Source organism: Crocodylus siamensis, chromosome 12 (genome assembly GCF_052110815.1).
Source record: "Crocodylus siamensis isolate JL-2025a chromosome 12, ASM5211081v1, whole genome shotgun sequence".
Classification (NCBI taxonomy): domain Eukaryota; kingdom Metazoa; phylum Chordata; order Crocodylia; family Crocodylidae; genus Crocodylus; species Crocodylus siamensis.
In genome coordinates this window covers 50,505,732-50,526,001 of record NC_143406.1, presented here as the reverse complement: position 1 = coordinate 50,526,001, position 20,270 = coordinate 50,505,732, and the positions used below count along the sequence as shown (strand labels likewise).

The 20,270-nt window shown below is 43.1% G+C and overlaps 1 protein-coding gene across 2 annotated transcripts; it reads left to right on the top strand.

Annotated features, from left to right (window-relative positions):
* The first annotated feature begins 2,606 nt into the window (after nucleotides 1–2,606).
* On the top strand, nucleotides 2,607–19,567 carry NSMCE1 (NSE1 component of SMC5/6 complex). Of its 2 annotated transcripts, XM_090023514.1 has the most exons (8): nucleotides 2,607–3,005; nucleotides 12,773–12,936; nucleotides 13,062–13,183; nucleotides 14,586–14,663; nucleotides 16,076–16,222; nucleotides 17,298–17,414; nucleotides 18,268–18,388; nucleotides 18,835–19,567. In XM_090023514.1, exons 2-8 carry the CDS (start codon nucleotides 12,849–12,851, stop codon nucleotides 18,918–18,920), a joined length of 759 nt encoding a protein of 252 aa, XP_089879640.1. In that variant the 5' UTR covers nucleotides 2,607–3,005; nucleotides 12,773–12,848; the 3' UTR covers nucleotides 18,921–19,567. The 2 variants fall into 2 exon arrangements, with proteins under 2 accessions (XP_089879640.1, XP_089879638.1); XM_090023512.1 differs by lacking the exon at nucleotides 12,773–12,936 and having other exon boundaries at nucleotides 2,610–3,005.
* Nucleotides 19,568–20,270: the final 703 nt, after the last annotated feature.

Here is a 20,270-nt window from a genome sequence, read left to right as displayed (position 1 = left end):
TATGAAATGTCACTTGATGTAACTCATGAAAGAGAACAGCTAAGGCCTAGAGATACAGCCAGAGTTGATGGTGAAGATGAAAAGAGGATTCCAAATATGATGGAGGCTACAGAGACTATTTAGGATTTACAGATGTCTGACAAACAAGAGACCCTGGAAGGAAAGCCTGGTAGATGAGAAGAGTGACTCATGGGAGATGATGTTTGCAGAAGAAATGGAGGCGTAAGTGATCAATGGAAACCTTCTGGTCCATGGAGAAGGAGGGTGAAGGCATGGCAAAATAAAGAAGATTGACAGATGACTCAAAGACCAGTGCTATGGGAAAGGTTTAGGACTTCTTGACCACTGGAAGCACTCACAGAAAGGAGGTTCTTCTTGCAAGATAGACTTGGTCTAATATATTAAATCTTATAATTACAAACACCATCTTCCAGCTTCCACCTAGCAAACCAATCTATCTGGATACACTGCCATTCCAGACACTGGCATGCAACTGATTCCAGCCTCATCACACAAAAAGATATCAATGGTGTTGGGATCACCAGTTCCATGAAAAGAGCCGTTTGCTGAACAGACCTTCATCTTGTCTTAAAGTTCAACACCCATGTCTAGCCACCTACCAGACTTAAGACAAAAGAGCTTCTGAAGAAGTGAAATCTCAACAGCTCAAAGGATGGTACTGTTTAAGAAGAGCTATGCAAAGCACTGGAAAGCCAGCTGAATATTGCTGAAAGACCCTCTGATGACAGTAAAATTGAGAGGCAGTGCTGTAAGGAAGCTATCTACACAGCCCCTGATAGCTGGAAAACTTAAGATTGGCTGGATGAGAATGCTGGGTATGTAAAGAGATTGCTTAATGAGAAACATTCCATACTGCGTGGATGACATCAGCATCCCACGACAACCATGTTTTACAATGTGTAACACTTCAGTCTAAATGAAGAACTGTGCATATCTGGTGGAGCAAGAAAGCAAATGAGCTACAGCAACACTGACGCAAACGGCATGGAGAATTTTCGCAACACTCTTGAAACAGGGCATAAGGGTCACCCCAGTGGCTCCACCACCTGTTATAAATCCAGATACAAACACCCTTGGCTTCTCTTTATCTTGTATAAATCTTTCTGACTGAAAAGAACTGAATTCTAAAGGGCTGCTAGGCTTACTGCTTTAAAAAGCTGCTTAATGTGGCATCCAGCATCAGCAAAGAGGCTATTGATCAGCTACCTTTCTATGCCATCAGTGAAATTCTTGCTACTAAATTTACTATCTCAGGGAATGAAAACGTGACAGCATGACTCTCAAATGGCAATCGATCTGGCTCTAATACCATTGTGGCTGGGCTCTAAGTGGGGCAGACACTTGATCCAATACATCTCCATAATCTTTTGGTTATGTGGTATAATGGACAGATCTGTCACAAATACAAAGATACTTAAACCATTAACCTTATATATATATAGATGGAGAGAGAGAGAAGCAACTGAAGCATTTTATGCGTGTGTTGCATGCATGCATATAGATGTGTGTGTATACATATTTTTATGTACACATATACATATATATCTATATATAGAGATAGATATAGCTATAGATGGTAAATGGTTCTATTTTTTGTCATCAGGGAATCTCCCTACTAGTGATTGCTGCCAAGGCTCTTGCAGGACTCATGCTCATCTACTTTACTTACCATGCAGCTGAGGATTTTTTGTCTGTCAGCTGGCATGGTTTCTGAGAAGCCAGGAGCAACAGAATGTGTCTTTGTTGTAAAGAAATTACCAGAGAAATGCAGAGAGCAGAGCACTGTCTTTGACTGATTGTGACATTTGATACTGTCTGCAGAGAAAGACTATAGAAGCTCTGCCCTAAAACTAGTTGTCCTCACAAAGTCAGTTTGATAATCACATGTTTTAGTGATGGGTGGATGAGAAGTATGATGGCAGACTGGAAAAAATTCCAATCTGCTCCTGGTAATTAGCACTACAGATGCATTAATGAACTTTAGTTAATGCACATTAGGTCTGGCCCCTTGGCCCAACACATGGAACCAGACTCAGTTAATCTCCGTGATAATCCCCAGATTAAGTGAGTCTGCTGGAAGTGGCAATTACTGTGCTGCAAACTGGGGCAATCACCCCAGCGCCACGCACTGGGGGCACGCAGAGCCAGGTGGAGCTGTAGCTGCAGTACGGGCAGCTCTTTGCTACCACCCGTTCTGCCGTGCCAGGGCTTTTGGGGAGGGCGCCGCAGGCTGCTTTGCCCCCTGCCTGCAAGGCTCTCTGCTTGGCAGCCTGTGCCTCAGTGCACCGCCCCCAGGGACAGCACACTCCCTAGACAATCCTGCCTGTCTTCACAGGAAAGAGCTGGCTTTTTACATGCTGCTCAGAGCACATTCGCTTGCTTTACAGGCGGCTGGTTCACATCACACTTTAAGGCGCTTTAAAAGCAGCAAGGGCGCGTTGGAGCGGGCGTGCACACGTGCCCGGCCGCGCGCGTCTTCCGCTGGCGTTGAGGCGCACATCCGGGGAGCGCCGCGCGCCTCGATCGGCTGGCCTGGGCTGGGCGGGTGAGCGCCGAATCCTCGATTCCCGCCGGACGGCGTGAGGGGCGTGGCGGTTGCGCGTTCCAGGCCCTGCCCGGCCCGGCCGCCGTAGCTGTTGCAGGCGGCCCCCTTCCCCCAACCCCGGTAACGGTCCCTGGTTTCCGGTGTCCGGGCACGCGTAGGCTTGTCCCGATCATTCCCACCCCCCAGTTAGGCCTCTTGGCGCGTTTGGGCCCCGCTGCCCCCCCGCTCGCGGAGCGGTCCCCTCAGGCGTGTGGCGGGTTTGGGAGCAGCGCGGGGCGGGCTCGGGCTGAGCCCGCGCTGTGTCCGCTGCGCTGCAGCGCCATGGCTTCAGCGATGAGCGACGGGCACCGCCGCTTCCTGCAGGCGCTGATGTCGCATGGGATCGTGGAGGGGTCGGAGGCGAGAAGGCTGCATAGGCGCTGCTGCGAAGTGCACAAAGGTCAGTCCTGTCGCACCAGGCATCCGTCCCCCCCGTGCGCGGTCACCTCGGGGTGCGCGTGCCCCGCCTTGCCACACCCTGCCCCGGGGCTGGTTTGCTGCGGGCGGCCTGGGCGCCAGGTCACCTCGCGCGGCGCTTGCACAGGAGGGCAGGGGCGAGCCTGAGACAGGCCAAGCAACCTGACCGTAAATGCACACACAGCAGAACCGCGCTGTCAGGTCTGTGGATGACAGGAATCCCAGGTGTTATCGTGTCGCCTGTAGGTCACAATAGGTCGGGGAGATCTGTAATCTTGACGACCAAGCGCATCTTTCTCCAAGTGACATTTCCCTTGCTCAGGACTGCAACATGAAATCTGTCCGTGTCCCTGCCATGTGCATCAGCCTCACTTTATAAACAGCTGCGGTTTCATAGATTTTATAGACATCAGGGCTGGAAGGGACCTCGGGAGATCATCGAGTCCAGCCCCCTGCCCAAAGGGCAGGAAGTCAGCTGGGGTCATAGGATCCCAGCAAGATAAGCATCCAATTTACTCTTGAAGGTGTTCAATGTAGGTGCTTGAACCACCTCCGCTGGCAGACTGTTCCAGACCTTGGGGGCTCGGACAGTAAAGAAATTCTTCCTTATGTCCAGCCTGAAACGGTCTTGCAGGAGTTTGTGACTGTTCGATCTAGTCATCCCTTGGGGCGCTCTAGTGAACAAATGGTTGTAGACGGTTACGTGCCTCATAGAAAATTATATTAAAATCAAGCTAGCTGCGCAGGTGACACTGCCACCGCAGCTCGAAGGACAGCTAAAAATCCACTTCAGACCCCCCAGACCAATTATGTCGGGGACTTTTAGCAGAAGTGCTATCTTTAGAATGATGTATTTTAAGGTTGATTTACTTTTGTAATGAACACCTTTTGTATTTTAGGAAGATTAAAGTAATTTTATACTTTATCTTTTCTTGCTAAGTTTCTTTTATAGGGAAGTTGCATTGAGGTTACTCCCTTTGCATAAATACATTGCATTTTACAGAGTATTGAACAGGAACTTTGGCTGTGTGTGCCTTTTTTTTTTTTTTAACTGAAGCTCATTTTCAAGGGTAAATGGTACAGACATGTGTAATCAATTCAGTTATGATGTTTTAGCAAGAACAGCTTGTTATCTGTATGACATTCACTAATTTTGAAAATGTGGTGGGAACAAAGTGTAATAAAGATGAAATGAGCAACTTCTTAGTGCTCATTAGTAATTTTTAGCTTTCAATGGTAATTGATATAACCTGATAAAATACAAAACAGAAACTCAGTTGCTGCTTATAAAACCACCTCTGAAAACATCAGAGTTTCAGATATTTTCATCTTGTACATATTTCTGAACAAAACTGAAATTGGCAAGGACTTAGTTTGGAAATATCTGCGGGCTCAGCCCTGCCAACACTTCTGTGTGTGATTAACTGTATGACATGTAAGTAAAGTATTTGTAGGATTGGACCCTAAGGCAACTTTTAAAATATTTTCAAGATAAGTCATCTTTAGTTGGAAAAACTGTATATTAAAGGTGATTTTTGTGTTTTATTTATGAGGAAAATCTTCAAATACGGATACAATAAATAATGTTAATAAAGTTGAAAGACAAATTGCTCAAAATATCGAGTGACCTAATTCCTAGCTTACGTTGACTTGCTACGTGGTACTATAATTTACCAGCGCTTCCCTTAAGGTATCCTTTTGTTTCCCAGTATCTCACCTTTTTACTTAAAAATACATATATTCAGCTGATAATGACTGCGAAGAAAGCCTCAAGTTGGTGAACTGAGTATAACCAATGCAGAAATATCTACACAAGTCTGTAGGGAGCCTGGAAAGATCACTGCTAGCTGGGTAAACCATCCTGTTCAGAGCACCCTGCCCAATGAAAAGAATTCAGGTGTCACCGTCGACAAACATTGCATTCCTCATGTGAGCCAGGACAGGGAGAGTTCACGTATCTGCATAGTCTACTGGGAACTACATCTCTTTGTTGTTACAGACAGGGTACCGTTTAGGAAATAACCCTTCTTATTTATCTTCCTTCATCAGAATGAGCCTGAGAGAGTCCGCAGGCGTAATGACACCCCTCTGAATGGGAGCTGGGACAAAGGAGCCCAGTTGAACATCTGTGCATGCTTCCAGTTTGGTTTCTCAGTGGTTTATGACTGGAAGAGAGTTAAAGTTTTTTTACAGTGGAGACACCTAAGCAAGTCATTGTGCCATGTTTGGTAAAGGATCATACAGTAAAGAGTACAGCTGGCCAAACTGGGGCCTGGATCAAGTAACTTGGAACATTATGGGAGCTTGGGCCAGCGAGCTACATGGTGGTAAGGGCTAATCAAACAGCTATCAGGAGGGATCATCTAACAGGAAGATTTCCTGAAAACTGTGTGGCAGTCATGAAACTCCTTTCCTTCAAAGTACTCTGTATTTAGTCTACTTATATGGCGTGTTCTAATATGGAACGAACCAGTTTGTGAAATTATTCAGATAGTGTGAGAGCTTAAATATTATAACTGTATTAAATCCTCTGCCTTAAAGGCCACATGTCAAGTCAGGAGATTCTGAGGAGTAAAGGACCTTGAATGTCACTCATAAACTAGAACACACTTTTATTTTCTCTGTAGTCATGTCGTGAACAAATGGAGTAATGATGTCAGAGCTGCGCTGCTGATGGCAAAGATGTGCTGATGCTCTTTCCTATTGCGATATTGCTAGGTAGTCTATGAAGAAACCCAGTCCATGTGTACCTATTATTGGAGTGCTGCTGCTGAAGCCTCAGCTGTGCAGTGTCTCAGTTCTACATTCTCTGTATTCCTGCATACAGCCTTTACTGAGGCCAGATGCACCTAAGCCAGTGCATGAGAATAATTAGTTCTGATGAAATTACAAGGATATGTGCTAAAGAAGTTTAACTGAATGAATGAATACCTGACTACCCCTCTTGTATCTATATGTCATTAGAGCACAGTATTCTGAGGGCTGTGACATAGCTAAAAAAATGGCTTTATTAAGTTCAAGAGAACAAAAACACTTTTTCAGATAACTTGGAACTAAGATTTGGAATAATTAATTTGTGTAGCTTCTGGGCTAAATTATGAGACCATGGTTCTTCCTAATGGTCATCGTATTTGCTTGTTCTAAACATTTCAAATTTGTAAGCCTTTTGGGTCAGTGACCATCTTCCTGTGTGTTGTGCAGTGTACCTGTCAGAAGGGGCTCTGATCCTGAATAGGTTTTCAGCACGGATATGAATATAAGTGCATAATGCCCCTATATGTTCATCCATAAAACTGCAATAAAGTGCTTATACTGATGTACCTCTGAAGGCAACGCTCCTAGAAGCCATGTGTTGCTGAGAAGTATTTAACAACTAACACTTCAGTTATAACTCAAATATGCAGGATAGCTCAAGATGTTTTGGTTTTGTGTTTTATATTTTGTTAAAGCCGTAACTAGTGGTATGACCCCTCCAGTGCATAAAGCATATCATTGCAAACTAGAGCAAGACTAGACACCCACAGCACTCTGCCTTCCTCTTGTTGTCCAGCGTCCTCAGCACCTTCCTGGGGGAGCCTTGACTAGGGATGGTGACCTCAGTTGTACCAACTAGTATATCTACATATATTACCATGCTGCTAGCAGGTATGTGGGATCAGCTGTGAACCTGTATCAAGGTGCTGACTTTGCCAGGAGAATGGGTGGAACAGCTTCATTTTGTGACAAGAACTATGATCCTTCCAGCTGCCCCAAATCAGAAAACGGAGCAAAGATAATATAGTTTACCCTGTCCTTTTTTCTTGCCTTCTCATGGTTCCTGCACTTCCTTAACAGGTGGGAGATGCAGATACCACAGTGTTTTTAATCTTCTCCAATTTTAGCTGGAAAGACCCTAAATCTCCCAGCCCCCTGGAAAAGACAGCTTTCTCTATAAGAGTACTTGCTTTCTCCTGCCTAGATTCATGGCCCATGAAACCTGCATTTTCTGTGCTTTAATATATTTGAATTTGATGTGTACTCAGAATATATGTGGGTGTACTATACTGACTCCTTCCTTATCTTCTAAAGACTTGTGCAGTCATGAATATTTCTTCTGTTAGACCCTTTTAAATTGAGTGACTAACTGCAGGGACAGAAGAGTTTTCAGCTTCCCCTTTTTCCATTTTACTTCTGACAAATCTACAAGTAAACTTCCAAAGACAGGTGCTAATAAACAGCTGCCCTATGCAGTGTTCCGGAATGCATTATAGAAAATAAGTAACTATATACTGACTTACCCTTATGTTTAATATAAAAAGGCTTTGATAAATGCCCATGAAGGACCCTTGATAATAGACAAAAGCGAAGGTTATAGAAAATTGCTTTTTTTCTGCTTGATGCTCAAAAGGAAGTATCTTGGGTTAAAAAGAGACTCATGTTGATTATACTAAACTTGTTTTGTTTAACTAGACTTGGTGGCTGGGGCTCAAAAGAAACAACCATAATAGCAAGTGTTGTTGTTTAGCTCTTTGTTTCTTGGGTACAAGAAATTTGGTGCTAGATTTGCAGAGAGACTTATTGTGCCGTAAGGAATTTATATAAAAGAGTGGATTCAAACCTTCCATTTCTGAAGCATTTTTGCTTTACTGCCCTTTGTGCTATTTTAAATGTGGTGTTCTAGGAAAAAGCCCCAGCATGTGTTTCTGCATGTGACATATTGTGCTAATTGTGTTAATATCTTGCCTGCAAAGTTTAGTTACAGTTATGGGGAATTTTTTTTTAATTTGTGGTGGAATTTGTAAATAGCCATCTGTTTGAAGTCTAAGTTTTATATCCTCAGAGTTGTACCTGTGTAGAAGATAAAATACCCTGTCTGTTGTGTTATTATGGTATATCACTTTACAGTACCTGAAATCATGGTAGATGCCTTACAAACATATATCGTCCCAGCCACAAAGAACTAGCCATTTTTAGATACGGCAACATGAAGTGCTAGGGAGAGGCTAGAGAAGAAAGTACTTTCAGCAAGCAGTTCTTCAGTAGTGCCTGGTGTTCAGCACTGGTTTCCAAATGTTTGGGTTTTTTTAAGTTACAAATAATATAAATGCTTGTGAGTCATTTCTTAGTGGTACTGCAGGGAAAGGGGGTCTCAAAGAAGGATCTGATTAAGGGGATGGGGGGCATAGTGACTAGAGAACCACTGCTTTTCTTCCCCTTATTTGAGTCATGCTGTGGCCCATGACTAATTGTTTTAGCGTTGTCTATCTAGAGGCCATCTTATTTTCAAGGCAGACTATCTACAGGTTCACAGAGTTTAAGGATAGAACAGATCTCTGTGACAATCTGTTTGGTGGCTGTGCATATCAGGGGCCATAGATTCCACCCAGTGGTTCCTGCTTCAAGTCGGATGAGTTGTGGTTGAACTAGAACGTATCTTACAGAGGCAGCCATCCAGACTTGCTTTAAAGGTTCTTAGTGGTAGAAAATTTACCCTATCACTTGAGAAGCTATTCTAGTAGTCAACTAGCTCAATTGTTAAAATAATCTGTCTCATTTCCACTTTTAATAGTGATTGAGTAGGTGTACATTCCCATATTGAGAATGAAAGAACAAGTGGACAACAAAGCAAAAGAGATGTAAAAATTTGCTGACAGCTAAGACATGCATAGTTCCAGTGCAACCAAAACACTGTATGGACCAAGCACATGAAGTCCTGTCCCTTTGAGGCCAAAAGATGGAAGAACACTCTTTAAAGACAAGTCCACCATCCATACGTGGTGGAAGGAGCTCTTTCAAGAGCTCTTGTTGAAATTCTAATGTTGAAGACCATGCCAGAAGAGCCATTTTACAACACCCCATTAAGGACTGCCTTGCAGATCCACCACCTTATCAAGATGCCTTGGAAGCCATTAAGCAAATGAACAACAATAAAGCACGTGGTCCTGATGGAATACCAGCTGACACTTAACAAAAGGTGGAAAAGAGCTCTCTTGCCAACTACACATAGTTATTCTGGAAACATGAACATTCCCAGTGACTGGATGCCAGAATTATTACCATAATCAAGAAAGGAGATGGATCAGACTGCAGCAATTACCATGGTATTGCACTCCTGAGTAGTCTCCCTCTCCTTGACAAGGAGACTCTACCCAAGTGGTTTCAGACCACTCAGAGGTACAACAGATATGACCTTTGTTGCTAAACAGCTTCACGAGAAGTACTGCAAGCAACACTAAGCTTTTACATGGCCTTCATTGACCTGACTGAGGCCTTTGATTCAATCAACAAAGAGGCCGTATGGAAAATCTTGATGAGGCTGGATGCCTGCCAAAATTTGTTTCCATTATCAGACTTCTTCACAACAAAATGACAGCAACTGTCCTAAGCAATGGCATTGAAATAGACCCCTTCCTCATTAGAACCGGTCAAGCAGGGATGCATGATTTTACCAACGCTTTTCCAGCTCTATTGCAGCTGTTTTGTAATGATCACGAGAAATGGGATCTTTTATCAACCAGGTGCTCCTCCACATATTACAATTAGAGGCAGGCTTTGAAAAATATTGAGCATTGGAAAAGGTAGCCATCTTTCCAAAAAGTAAACGTAGACAATGATATTGAACACCAGATAAAATTTGCCAAGACTGCCTTTCTATGCCTTTTGAAATCATGACACCAGTACCCAGACCAAACTTCTCTACCAGGCTGTTGTCCTCTCTACCCAGTTGTATGAGTGTAAAACTTGGACAACATATCGGAAATAACTGAAAGCTTTGGAAAGTTACCATGAGTGATATCTTTGGAAAATCCTCAGTATCAAGTGGCAGGAAAAAACGAATGCCAGCATTCTGGCTCAAGCAAACACCACCAGCATCAAAGCCATGTTTATATGGCACCAGCTCAGTTGGATAGGACATCTCATAAGGATGCCTGTCTACCAAGCTCTCAAAACGGGTTCTCCACTCTCAACTCACTGCTGGTTGCCACTCTGGAAGGGCCCAAAAAGAGATTTAAAGGGGGAGACTTGTGCACCGAACTGTCACCAATCATGCTGTGATGTGTGACAACGCAGTTATAATTTTGAGCAAGCTTGCCTTACTATGGAGATGGGTAGATGAGAGAGACAAAGGGAAAGAGCCATCACCAGGATTTACTTATTCCTCTTAGAACTATTGGCCATGTCTGCAGTTGAAATGTGGATTTTGGATCAGTCTCTTTAGTCGTCTCCAGACTTGCTGATAAGTTCCTTATTTACTGGACGACTCATCCTCATATTGAGGGACTGGTGATGATGTTTCCCTCTTGGTCGCAACTGGCTTAGGGCTAGGGTGTGATGGGTATTGCCTTCGGTTACAAAGCAAAACCAAAGTCCTGGCAGCTTGTTCTTGTTACAGATGTGAAGGCACTTTTGTAAGCAGGTTAACTCTGGGTGTTTGGCCAAATTCAAAACTGAGCAGTTATGTTTTGCCTCCCTTGCTTCCTCCTGTTCTTGTTCTGTACTGCTGTGTTGCTGTGTACTATCCAACACAGCACCCTGGTCTGTCTCCCCGTGGCCCTCAGTCTGTAGGATGAAGCTAGTACTACACAGCTGTGTGGTGAAGTGCTAAGTTCATAATATTAGTTATTAATAATAAAAGATAGGATTCATATTCAAAGCAAATCCATGGTGAAGTTGATTCAGACTGAAGCAGAAGTTCACTCTTTGTCTCTTGTTCTATGTACTCTTAGCAAAATGAGAGGCGTTTTTGGTTGGTTCCTAGTCGCTGATGTAATAAAAATGATAACTTAAAAATCAGATGAAAATGATAAATACCCACTGATGTAGTTTGATCTTTGCATGCGTGAAGGCCAAACCTGGAAAATGCAAGGAAGTTACTGAAAAGTGTTCTTAGGGACGGCCTTGTGAATAAGCCAGTATCAGAAATGCAATTGTTACCTGTGAAATTTGAAGTTTCATTCTTTTCTACATTTAAAAATGGATTAAATTATTTGGCAAGATCTTTAAGTCTAAATAGGGAGCTTTTCATAGAAAACCTTTTTCAGTTTGTATTAGGAAAATGATGAAGTGGAAAACAGGCTTTTCTTACTGAAGGTCATCTTCCTTTTGGCCAGGCTGTGGTGAGATCTAAACTTGAATGCCACTGCTTTTAAACCCAAAGTCATATCATGCTTCATTCTGCACAATGAATTCTGATTTTTATGTTGTTTAGTGCTAACCCTTGAAAGCTGATGACACCTGTACAATAATCTTCAACACGCAGTTCATTTTCCTTAATGCAGTTGTACTCTGAAAGCAGACTGTAAATACTACATCACTGTTGTTTCACAGTGAGTTTGACAGTACATCTGTCTGGTGTTGAAGTGGGAAGAGGTTAGAATAAGAAAATGCTAGTAGAAGAGTCAGGTTTTCAGAGTAGAACTGCCTTTCATCTTGCCCATGCAAAACCAACTTCTACATAGTGGATAAGTGAAGAATAAGTTCATACACTTTTACGACTATGCCACATGTCTGGATTTTAAGTGAGACATATAAATACAGAGATTGACTTGTTCCTTGAAGCCCTTACTAACACTCCCCCCCACCTTTTTTGCCCTAGCTGCAGGTTAGGGATAACGATCCCTGGGTCTTTGTCCCTGTTATATTTTTGCTACTACTTTGAGATGGTATTTGCATTAAAGTGGTCATTAATCAAAAGGCAAAGCAGCAGTTTGCTTGCTCTGTTGCTCACAATCTATGTGGGCAGAGGGACTTCAGTACAGACATGGTTCTTGGCTCCCAAGGGAATCTCTGGTTTGTCATGGCCAGTGGTCCAGTTCACTTACATGCCAAATGGTTTAGTGTTAAAAACTTATCTCAGGCTTAAAATGAGATTTGGAAAACATGACAGTATTCAATTTATTTACTATGCTGGTCTGTCAACTATCCTTGAGCTAACAATTTCTACTAAAGAAATTCTCTACTGCACTGACTTCAGCCTGTGCATAATGAGCTCAGCTTCTAATGCTGCCACCCGTTCTTGTCTGCATACACACTAGTGGCACGTTCAGGGCTAGGGATCGTTTGCCTACAGGAGAGAGAAGAAATTCTAGTTGGTTCCCACATATGTGCTTTTGAGACATTTGGCAAAAAGAATATTGGAAGTTATTTAATGTTGCTTCTAAACACTTAGGGTGAAATCCTGACTCTGAAGACGTAAATAGGAGTTTTGTTGAATTTGGTGGAACAAGCTGCGATTTCAGTGTGGACAGAGTCCTTTGTTGAGAGCTTGTGCGAGTTCTGTCTTGGCACCAGGAATGCTTGCAATGCCTTCTTCTGTGGTGTGGTAGCGTGGAGTGAGGTAGCTGTGATGGTCCAGGAATTAAGCGCGAGGCAACGATTTTTTTAGGGCGATGTCTTTTGTTGGGTAGGATAAAGTTAGACAAGTTCTGAATGCAAAGCCTCATTCATCAGGTCTGAGTCCTAACCATGCACTTGGTCCAATAAAAGATATCACCCCTGAAAAATCCTTGCCTCCTACAGACTGCTACAGTATCATCTGAAAGCCCATTTCACTGATGTAGCTCCTATAACCAAGTTTCTTACACACAGGATGTGGCTCAAAATGCAACCTGACAGCTATGTGAGGCCAGAATTTAATACCAGGAAAGCTGACAGATTGGGAAACAGAGAGCATGGGAAAAGGAAGAGAGCAAAGTTACTGTTGCATTTAACACAAGAATTAAGCTTACATGGTAATTTTTCATTTCATTCAATTTACCATGTTCAAACCAGCCACTTGGAATGGACTAATGTTGTGGACCCCTGAAGAGTCAAGCAACAAACACGGGGTCCCTGAATATAGCTACTGATGTCCAAAGAGCTGGATTTTTCTGCCAGCTGGTATGGCTTTGCAGTCAACAATGATATAAGAGGAGCACAGGAAAAATATGTGCCAGGTACACACACTGCATGTTACAAACTGTCTTTGACAAAAGTCCTCTTGCCCAAGGCTGGTTTTTCTGTGCGTGAAGTATAAGATTGCCTGTCTCATTAGATAACCAGATTTTTTTTAAATTTCCAGTCTACTATGCTCATGATAAATTGGATGACTTCATCAATATTATAAACACCTGTCTGCAGCCTCTGTTTATGCAGATCCGGAAAGGAATATCTGAAGATGATGGGAGAACCTATTACGCGCTGGTGAGTATGTGACGTGCTGCCATCTTGTGGATTTCGCATTAACCAGAAGTTCCTGCTCACAACACGCTGCATTTCAGAGGTGTACCAGGGAGCGGGGAGAGTTACCTGATTATTGGACATAAAATTAATTATTGTGGGGAACAGGCCAATGAAAAATGCATTCATCCTTCCATTTTCACATTAGTAGCTCCTGTGAGCAGGGACCACAATCTTGCCAGCATGGAACAAATGTAATTTATAATTTCTCTCCAGGCTCCAGATGCCATCTTTGGCTGCCATGCAGTTGGAGTTATCTATAGAAACGCTGTAACAAAAGATTATAATAGGAATACTATTTAGAGCAAACATACAGACTCTTACAAATGAGGGATGCATCTGCCAGCAGGCTTCTCACACTTAGCACTGTCTTGTTTTCTTTTTGCTGGGCTCCTCCAATCTGATGCTGACAGCTGCTATAGGATCTACATGTAGAACAGGGAAGTGGGAGGATAAACTGTCAACACGATAGGTGCGTGGGAATGGAACATGGCAGCAAGGACTGTATTAGTGTCTGATGTATTTTGCATAAATATTGTTTAAGATTTGGTGCTGAACGACAATTTTTAAAGGAACCTTTCATTTTCAAGAGAGCTTCCAGTTGGAAAGCTCCCAGAGTTCTCCAGCATGGGTGGTTTTCTTCTGCTAATCAAAAATCCTTCCAGTGGAAAAGATCAGATAAGAAATAATGTACAAATAATGGCCGTGCAGGTTCTGGATTGTAAGCAGCAGGTGGAAAGCACTGTTTGGTGATTGCATGGGGTTGGGGAATCCCTGTGATCTTTGTCAATGTCGGTCCCTTTCTCTGCTTCCTTTCCAATCTGTAAAATGGAGCTAATAATGCATAATGGTGGAAGGTATAAAAGGACTATGAATGAATAGTTGTGGTTTTCCATACTGCAGTAAGGCTGTCTGCTGATCATAAAAAATCATTATTAATCACTCATCATTACAGTCTGGTACAGCGTGTTTGGAGTGCTGCTGTATTGTATCTCATGTCCTATCACCTCCCTTCAGAATCTAACCCATCACCTCAGGTACTGGCTGAGCGTGCAGGACAAGTTCACGTCAATTCACACACATATACATCAGAGCCAGCACATGGAGAGGCCTGTGGCTGGAAAACAGAGAACAGTTCAGGCCAGGACTGAAGTGCACTGGCAGGGCAGGTGTGGGGACCAAGGGGTAGAGCTAGAGAGGTGATCCAAGGGCAGCACAGAGAGGGGCCTTTACAATAAAAAGTATTGCCATCTTCTCATGGCTGTAGGAAGTGACTTTGTGTGACAGCGTTTTGAACCAGGAACATGTTGCTTTGTTCGGATGTAAATTCAAAGGCAGCTTTACTTTATTGTAACTTTTTTTATAGGTTAATCTGGCAGAAACTGAAATAACTAAAATGGCATCTGACTATGCAGAAAATGAATTGGAATTGTTCAGAAAAACTGTAAGTATGTCATCTCATTAGCAAATCAAGACTATTGGGGAAAAGTGTCCTTTTTAAAATAAAAAAAATTGTCCCTGACATCCTGAAGAATCAGCTGCCATTTTGTTTTAGTTTAAAATGGTTAATTGCACCATAAATCAAGCAAAAAAACAGTGTGGTATAAATACCCTGTTGGGCATAAGTTACTGTTAAATCAAAATGACTTGTGAAGGAGTGCTTCTTAGGGCTAGAAAATCGGCAGACCTACTTTAGTTTAATAATTTTCTTTCTTCAGCAGCTCTTTCTCTCAGCATTCCCAGCAATGACTGTTGAGTCCTGTCTGGGGAGAGAAGCACCCTCATCATAATTGGTTTCAGGACCCCCTTAACCTACATTAGATTTTGATATGAATAACCTAGTGCTTAGATTTAAAGCTTTCTGTGAAGTAGATATAATATTTTTGCTGGTTTAGCCAATGAATTCTTTGCAATAATAGGCAGCACTGTGAATTGCTATCTAAAAATAATGGCTTACAGCCCCTGAACACTTTCCAGAGTTCCAGATCTATTCTCTGGACTCAAGATATGCAGTGTCTAGCATCGCCTGGATTGTCTTTAGCACAAGCTGTAACGAGAGTTCAGCATCTTGTGCTTTTGGCTGGTTTCTTGTTGTAATGTTTTGTTCTGTTCATAGAGTTTGGTGTGGTGTCTCTGCCCAATTGGGGATTGTTTATCTTTTTGGATTTTTGACATGAAAATGATAGCTGTTTGTTATAGCCAGCTGAGGGATGGTATGTTGCTTGCCTTCAAGATCTTCACTTCTATAATCATGGCATTTGTTCAAGCCCTGTCAGTGCCCCATGTCCTGTCCACACCAACAGCTTCCAGAATTGTTCCATGGCAGGTCTGGGACTTGTGCCACTTCCCTGTTTTGGCGGCGGGGTAGATCAGGGCACAGGCTGCTGCCATTGTTGTCTAGAGCTGTGCAAAGCACAGTGGTCACAAATGTCCACCCCCTTCCTACACTAGTGCTCCCCGTGTTGCTGTCAGCAGGATCCCTACTAATCTCCTGCCTGGCTAATTTTCAAACACTGACAATATTCACAGAGGTGAAGAAAGTCAGTTAGATTCAGCTGTACTGCAGAGGCCAGTGGGACTGGTGACCTTGCAGTGTAGATTCTTCTCTGATGCAGAAGGGGCACGATAGATTCATGTCCACTACAGTACGTTTAGGAGGTCTTTGAATGCTGCTTCCTGAAGGCTTATATCATGGAGTCCTGTTTGTGGAACTGTCTTCCCAGACAAGTGAGTTTTAGTTTCCTGATTTGAGTTTTGATGCTTGTCTTTTATGTGCACTAACAGGATGTTGTATTTTTTTTTACATATTTATGTGCTGATTTTTTTCCCCATATCAATACATTTTTATTTCTGTAGATGGATCTGATTATCTGCTCAGCAAATGGCTTTGCATCTTCCACAGACATTCTGAACCTTGTTGACGAACTTCAAACAAAGAAAATGAAGAAAAAGGAAGCAGAGCAAGTGCTGAAAAACTTGGTGCAAGATAAGTGGCTTTCTGAGGTAACTGTTTGATTGCATAGAGTTTGCATTTCAATGGTTTTGACTGTTCTTTTCTCGTGAGTTCAACAGCTGAAAGTGGATCTGTACTCTAAAGAATGACTGATATGGTATTGTGTGAGTGTATTTGTCTCTGTACAAGCAAAGACTGTTCCTCATGACTGGCAGCACCACAGGCTGTCTAAGATTTGAGATCCAGGCAGAGCTCTTCTCCAGTATGTTCACCCAGTAGAAGACATTGCAAGCCAGTACTCCCAGTTACACTGCAAATCGCAACATATGGGTATAACCGAGTAGAACTGGGAAATATGCTGAACCATGCCCACAGTCCCTGTGCATGGGGTACTGCATGTATGTTGCTCTTGACTGCAGGACAGACTGATGAGTTCCAGCTTATCACTGCTGGTGCCAGCCCCAGAGTGGTGATTCTGCCCTCATGTTGGCCTGCAGAGCTGAACTGTACATAGATGTTGTGCCCCTCTTGCTTCTGGAGCCACTGCACCTTCAATTTCTCAACTGTCCTCAATCCAAGGCTTCCTTGTGCTGGGACAGCCGGAGAGGTTCCCAAAGACAAAAAAAAAGTGTGATCATGTGCCTGACTTTCAGAATCTCAGGGAGCCTTACTTGTGCTTTTGAAAAATCTCTCCTCCTTTATCCCTTTGTGTTGGGAGGAAACCTGGCCTATAATGTATATAAAAAATTGTTGCCAGATTTCCTCCCATATTTCTTAGTATCTTAATGCTGTGGTAAAGAAAACCCCACTTGAAAAAGTACCTAGCACAGAGTCCTACCTTAAGTTTAGTGGCCTAACATACAATGGTGAGCCTCTTCTGGGGTCTTTGGATGAGTACGTATTCTGGGGACTCTTAAGCTCTGAGGGCCACATACGTTAGAGATGATGCAGCTTTTTCCCGATGGTTTATGCATATTAGATGCTACCATTTAACCAGACTTTTGGCAGTACCCAACTGGTACAGATGCCTGGAAATAAGGGGATGCCAAAATTATGCTAGGTGGAGTGAGTTCATGAAAAGGGAAAGTGAATTGTAAGTCTCATGTACTGTTGTTGCGTCCTTAGAGAGAAGGGGAGTACACTTTGCACACTCGCTGCATAATGGAGATGGAGCAATACATACTTAACAACTACCAAAGCATGGCAAGAAAGTGTAACATCTGTCACAGCCTTGCTATTCAGGTAACAAATCTGACTGGGCTTGTTAGACATCCTGGACATTCTTAGCTAAAGCATGTATTTTTCTTTCTGAGCATTTTTCCTGTTTAAACTTCTAGAATTGCTGTTGTAACTTAATGATAGAGTCCACAGTCTATAAGTACCTACACCAACACAATGATATTTTTGTTGGTTTTCTATCATTGGGAAGATACTGTTTGAACTTGGTGAAAGTGAGCTCACCCAGCAAGACGCCTGCATCTACTACACTGATTTATTTCCCAAAGCTGGATGAGACTGGAGTTAACCTTTCTTATCCTTAAATGGGCAAAAGGTCTTCAACTGTTCCTAGCCTCTGTAAATAACAATTCCCAGGCTGGTGCATGCAGCTGTCTTGCTTGTGGTGGAAATGCTGGAGTTGACTGTCCCAGGGCATAAGTACACTTGCTCCACAAACTGCATGGAGATGGCACGCAGTGGCACCCCACAAGCATGCAGTCAAGGTTTCTGTGATAAGTGGCTGGGGCCCAGCTTCCTTTTTTTACAGCTGCTAAGCCCCTGCTAGTCTGTGCCCACCTCCTGCAGCTACTGCTCCTCTCCCAGGCCAGTCTTTCCCAGGCACATGCCCCAACATCCTGTGGCTCTCGCGTCCTTACACGATTCTTTCACCCCAAGAAATGTCCCTCTCTGAGCCTCCACGTGGCTTTTTCCCTGTTGTGCTTGCCAGCTTCTGCTTGCAGGCATTCTCTAGCTGGAAGCTAAGTAACATTGTTTGAGCTAAAGCTCTTCTGTTTTGGAGGAAAGACTGATCTTCAGCTCTTTCCAAAGACTGTGCTATGCGATACTGAGGGAGACTAAAAAAGCTTTCTGATTTCAGAGTCAAGAATGTGAAACCTGTGGAATTAGAATGCACTTACCTTGTGCTGGAAAATATTTCAAAGCTCAGACTGAGCCACGCTGTCCCCAATGTAATGATTTCTGGCCTCATGAAATTCCAGGTATCAAGCTACTCATTTGAAAATTTCGTACAATGACACTGGAGTGGACTGTGGTATTTAATAGCAGTGTTAAGTGATAGTACTCATGATGAAGTGTCTGTGGTTGAAGGTTCATACTGACTAGAAACTTTAAAAGCTTCAGCAAGTGGCTGTTTCTTAGACAACTGTAAGGGTCAGGGCTGTGCCCTGTCCTCACTAATGGCTAGGGCCTCATGTCCCCTGCTGCCAGCAGCATGTTAAATGGAAAAGATCTTGAATGATGTAAAAAGAATCAGCAGGATCCCTCTGTTTAACCAATGAAATGGAACCATGAGCAGCTAAGCACCAGCATATTTCCAAGCATTTGAGAGTTTGGAGGTCACACAAGGGCATTGTCAGGGAAACATTCAAGTCTACAACAATCTACTTTTTTGCTCACTAACTTTGCAATTTATTTTTCTCAACAGAGATAAATTGGACAGATTCCCACCTGCCCTCCAACTCCCCTGGGGAGAGAAGGAGAGTCTCATCCTCAGGAACAAGGCGGCGTTAGAAAGAGCAACTATTGCTTTAGCATGACGATGTCATTCTGCAAGCAGGAATGCCTGTGGGACAAAGGCAGCTGCTGCTTTATAGATTTTATTCTGTAAAAAACCTTGCCAGAGTTTGAAAATAAAACTTCCACTTTGGCCTCCCTGTTCCACGGTCCAGCTCGGTGCTAGCACCAGTGCAGCTCTTGTTAAGCACCCGTAGCCACATGGCTGTTGGTGAGGGCCCTGTGTCTGGGGAAGAGAAGAAGACTGGAGGCTGAGTCCTTTTAGCCTGAATGGGGAGCCTTGTCCAGTCAAGTGGCATGGACCTGCAGCAGCATGTTCTGTGCAGATCTCCCAAGCTGGGCTCCATGCTTATGCTGCACACACGCTGTAACTGTTCTGAAGTAGGTGAAATCCAGGCACTTTGTTTGTGAAATGCTGTCTATGTCCCTGGCAGGGCTAGTGCATCTACTTCTGAATTCCAACCCTTCACTCCAGGGCCTTTCACTCCCAATCTCCCTATTTCCTGCACTCCTTAACTGCTACAAACCTGACAGGGTGCACAGATTGGGATTTCTCAAGGTTTAGGAACTTGTTTTAAGTTTTTTTTTTTTCAATCTCTCAATGTCCTGATATTTTCTGGTTATAATAAATTGCAAGACACGCACTTTTGCTGCATCTTCTTTTCTTTGATCTTAACCTTCCTGCAGCCTTACAGCTTCTTGGGGAAGAGCCACATGTAAGTGGTCTTCTCATCTCAGTGTGCCAGGGACTGGAAGTTGTTTACTGCTCCTTCTCTTACATTTTTTCACATAATACCCCAGAAATCTGTGTAGGGTGGAAGCAGGTGTGTAATGGGAGAACTCCAGAAGGAGGAACAACCCCAGGCTCCCTCACCGATTCAGCATGTCAGAGTTCATGCTGAAACGTCATTCTAAGCAAACGTGCACTTCAGGTTTGCATAACACAGTGATAACTAGACATCTGTAATTATTAGTAGTATCAGAGCTTTAATAAAATTATATCTTCAGTCCATAGTCCACCAACCACTCCTTGAGCAAATGGGATTTTTGTTAGATCAGCAGAGAAGAGGTGACTGAAGTGCTCATATTTTAAATATGAATACTTTTCCTGTGGCTGTAGTTAAAAATTGTATTATAATGGTCTGTTTTCTTTGACACTGGTGCAGACAGGGACAAGATCTTACAGGTCCCTTCCGGTCCTACTATTCTGTGAACTGCAATAGAGACGGTGTTCACTAGGAAACGATCCATTACCACGTGAGGAATATAATCCATTTTTCATAGAGAGGCAAAGCATTAGCGGTGCAGCTGCACTCTTAACTGAATTGTCAACAATGGACTGTACTT

Excerpts from the sequence above, each read along its gene's own strand:
- NSMCE1 (XM_090023512.1), top strand. The coding sequence starts at position 2,888 with ATGGCTTCAGCGATGAGCGACGGGCACCGCCGCTTCCTGCAGGCGCTG. Across the intron at positions 14,664-16,075 it reads TGGAATTGTTCAGAAAAACT|ATGGATCTGATTATCTGCTC; the intron begins GTAAGTATGTCA and ends TTATTTCTGTAG. Across the intron at positions 18,389-18,834 it reads CTGGCCTCATGAAATTCCAG|AGATAAATTGGACAGATTCC; the intron begins GTATCAAGCTAC and ends TTTTCTCAACAG.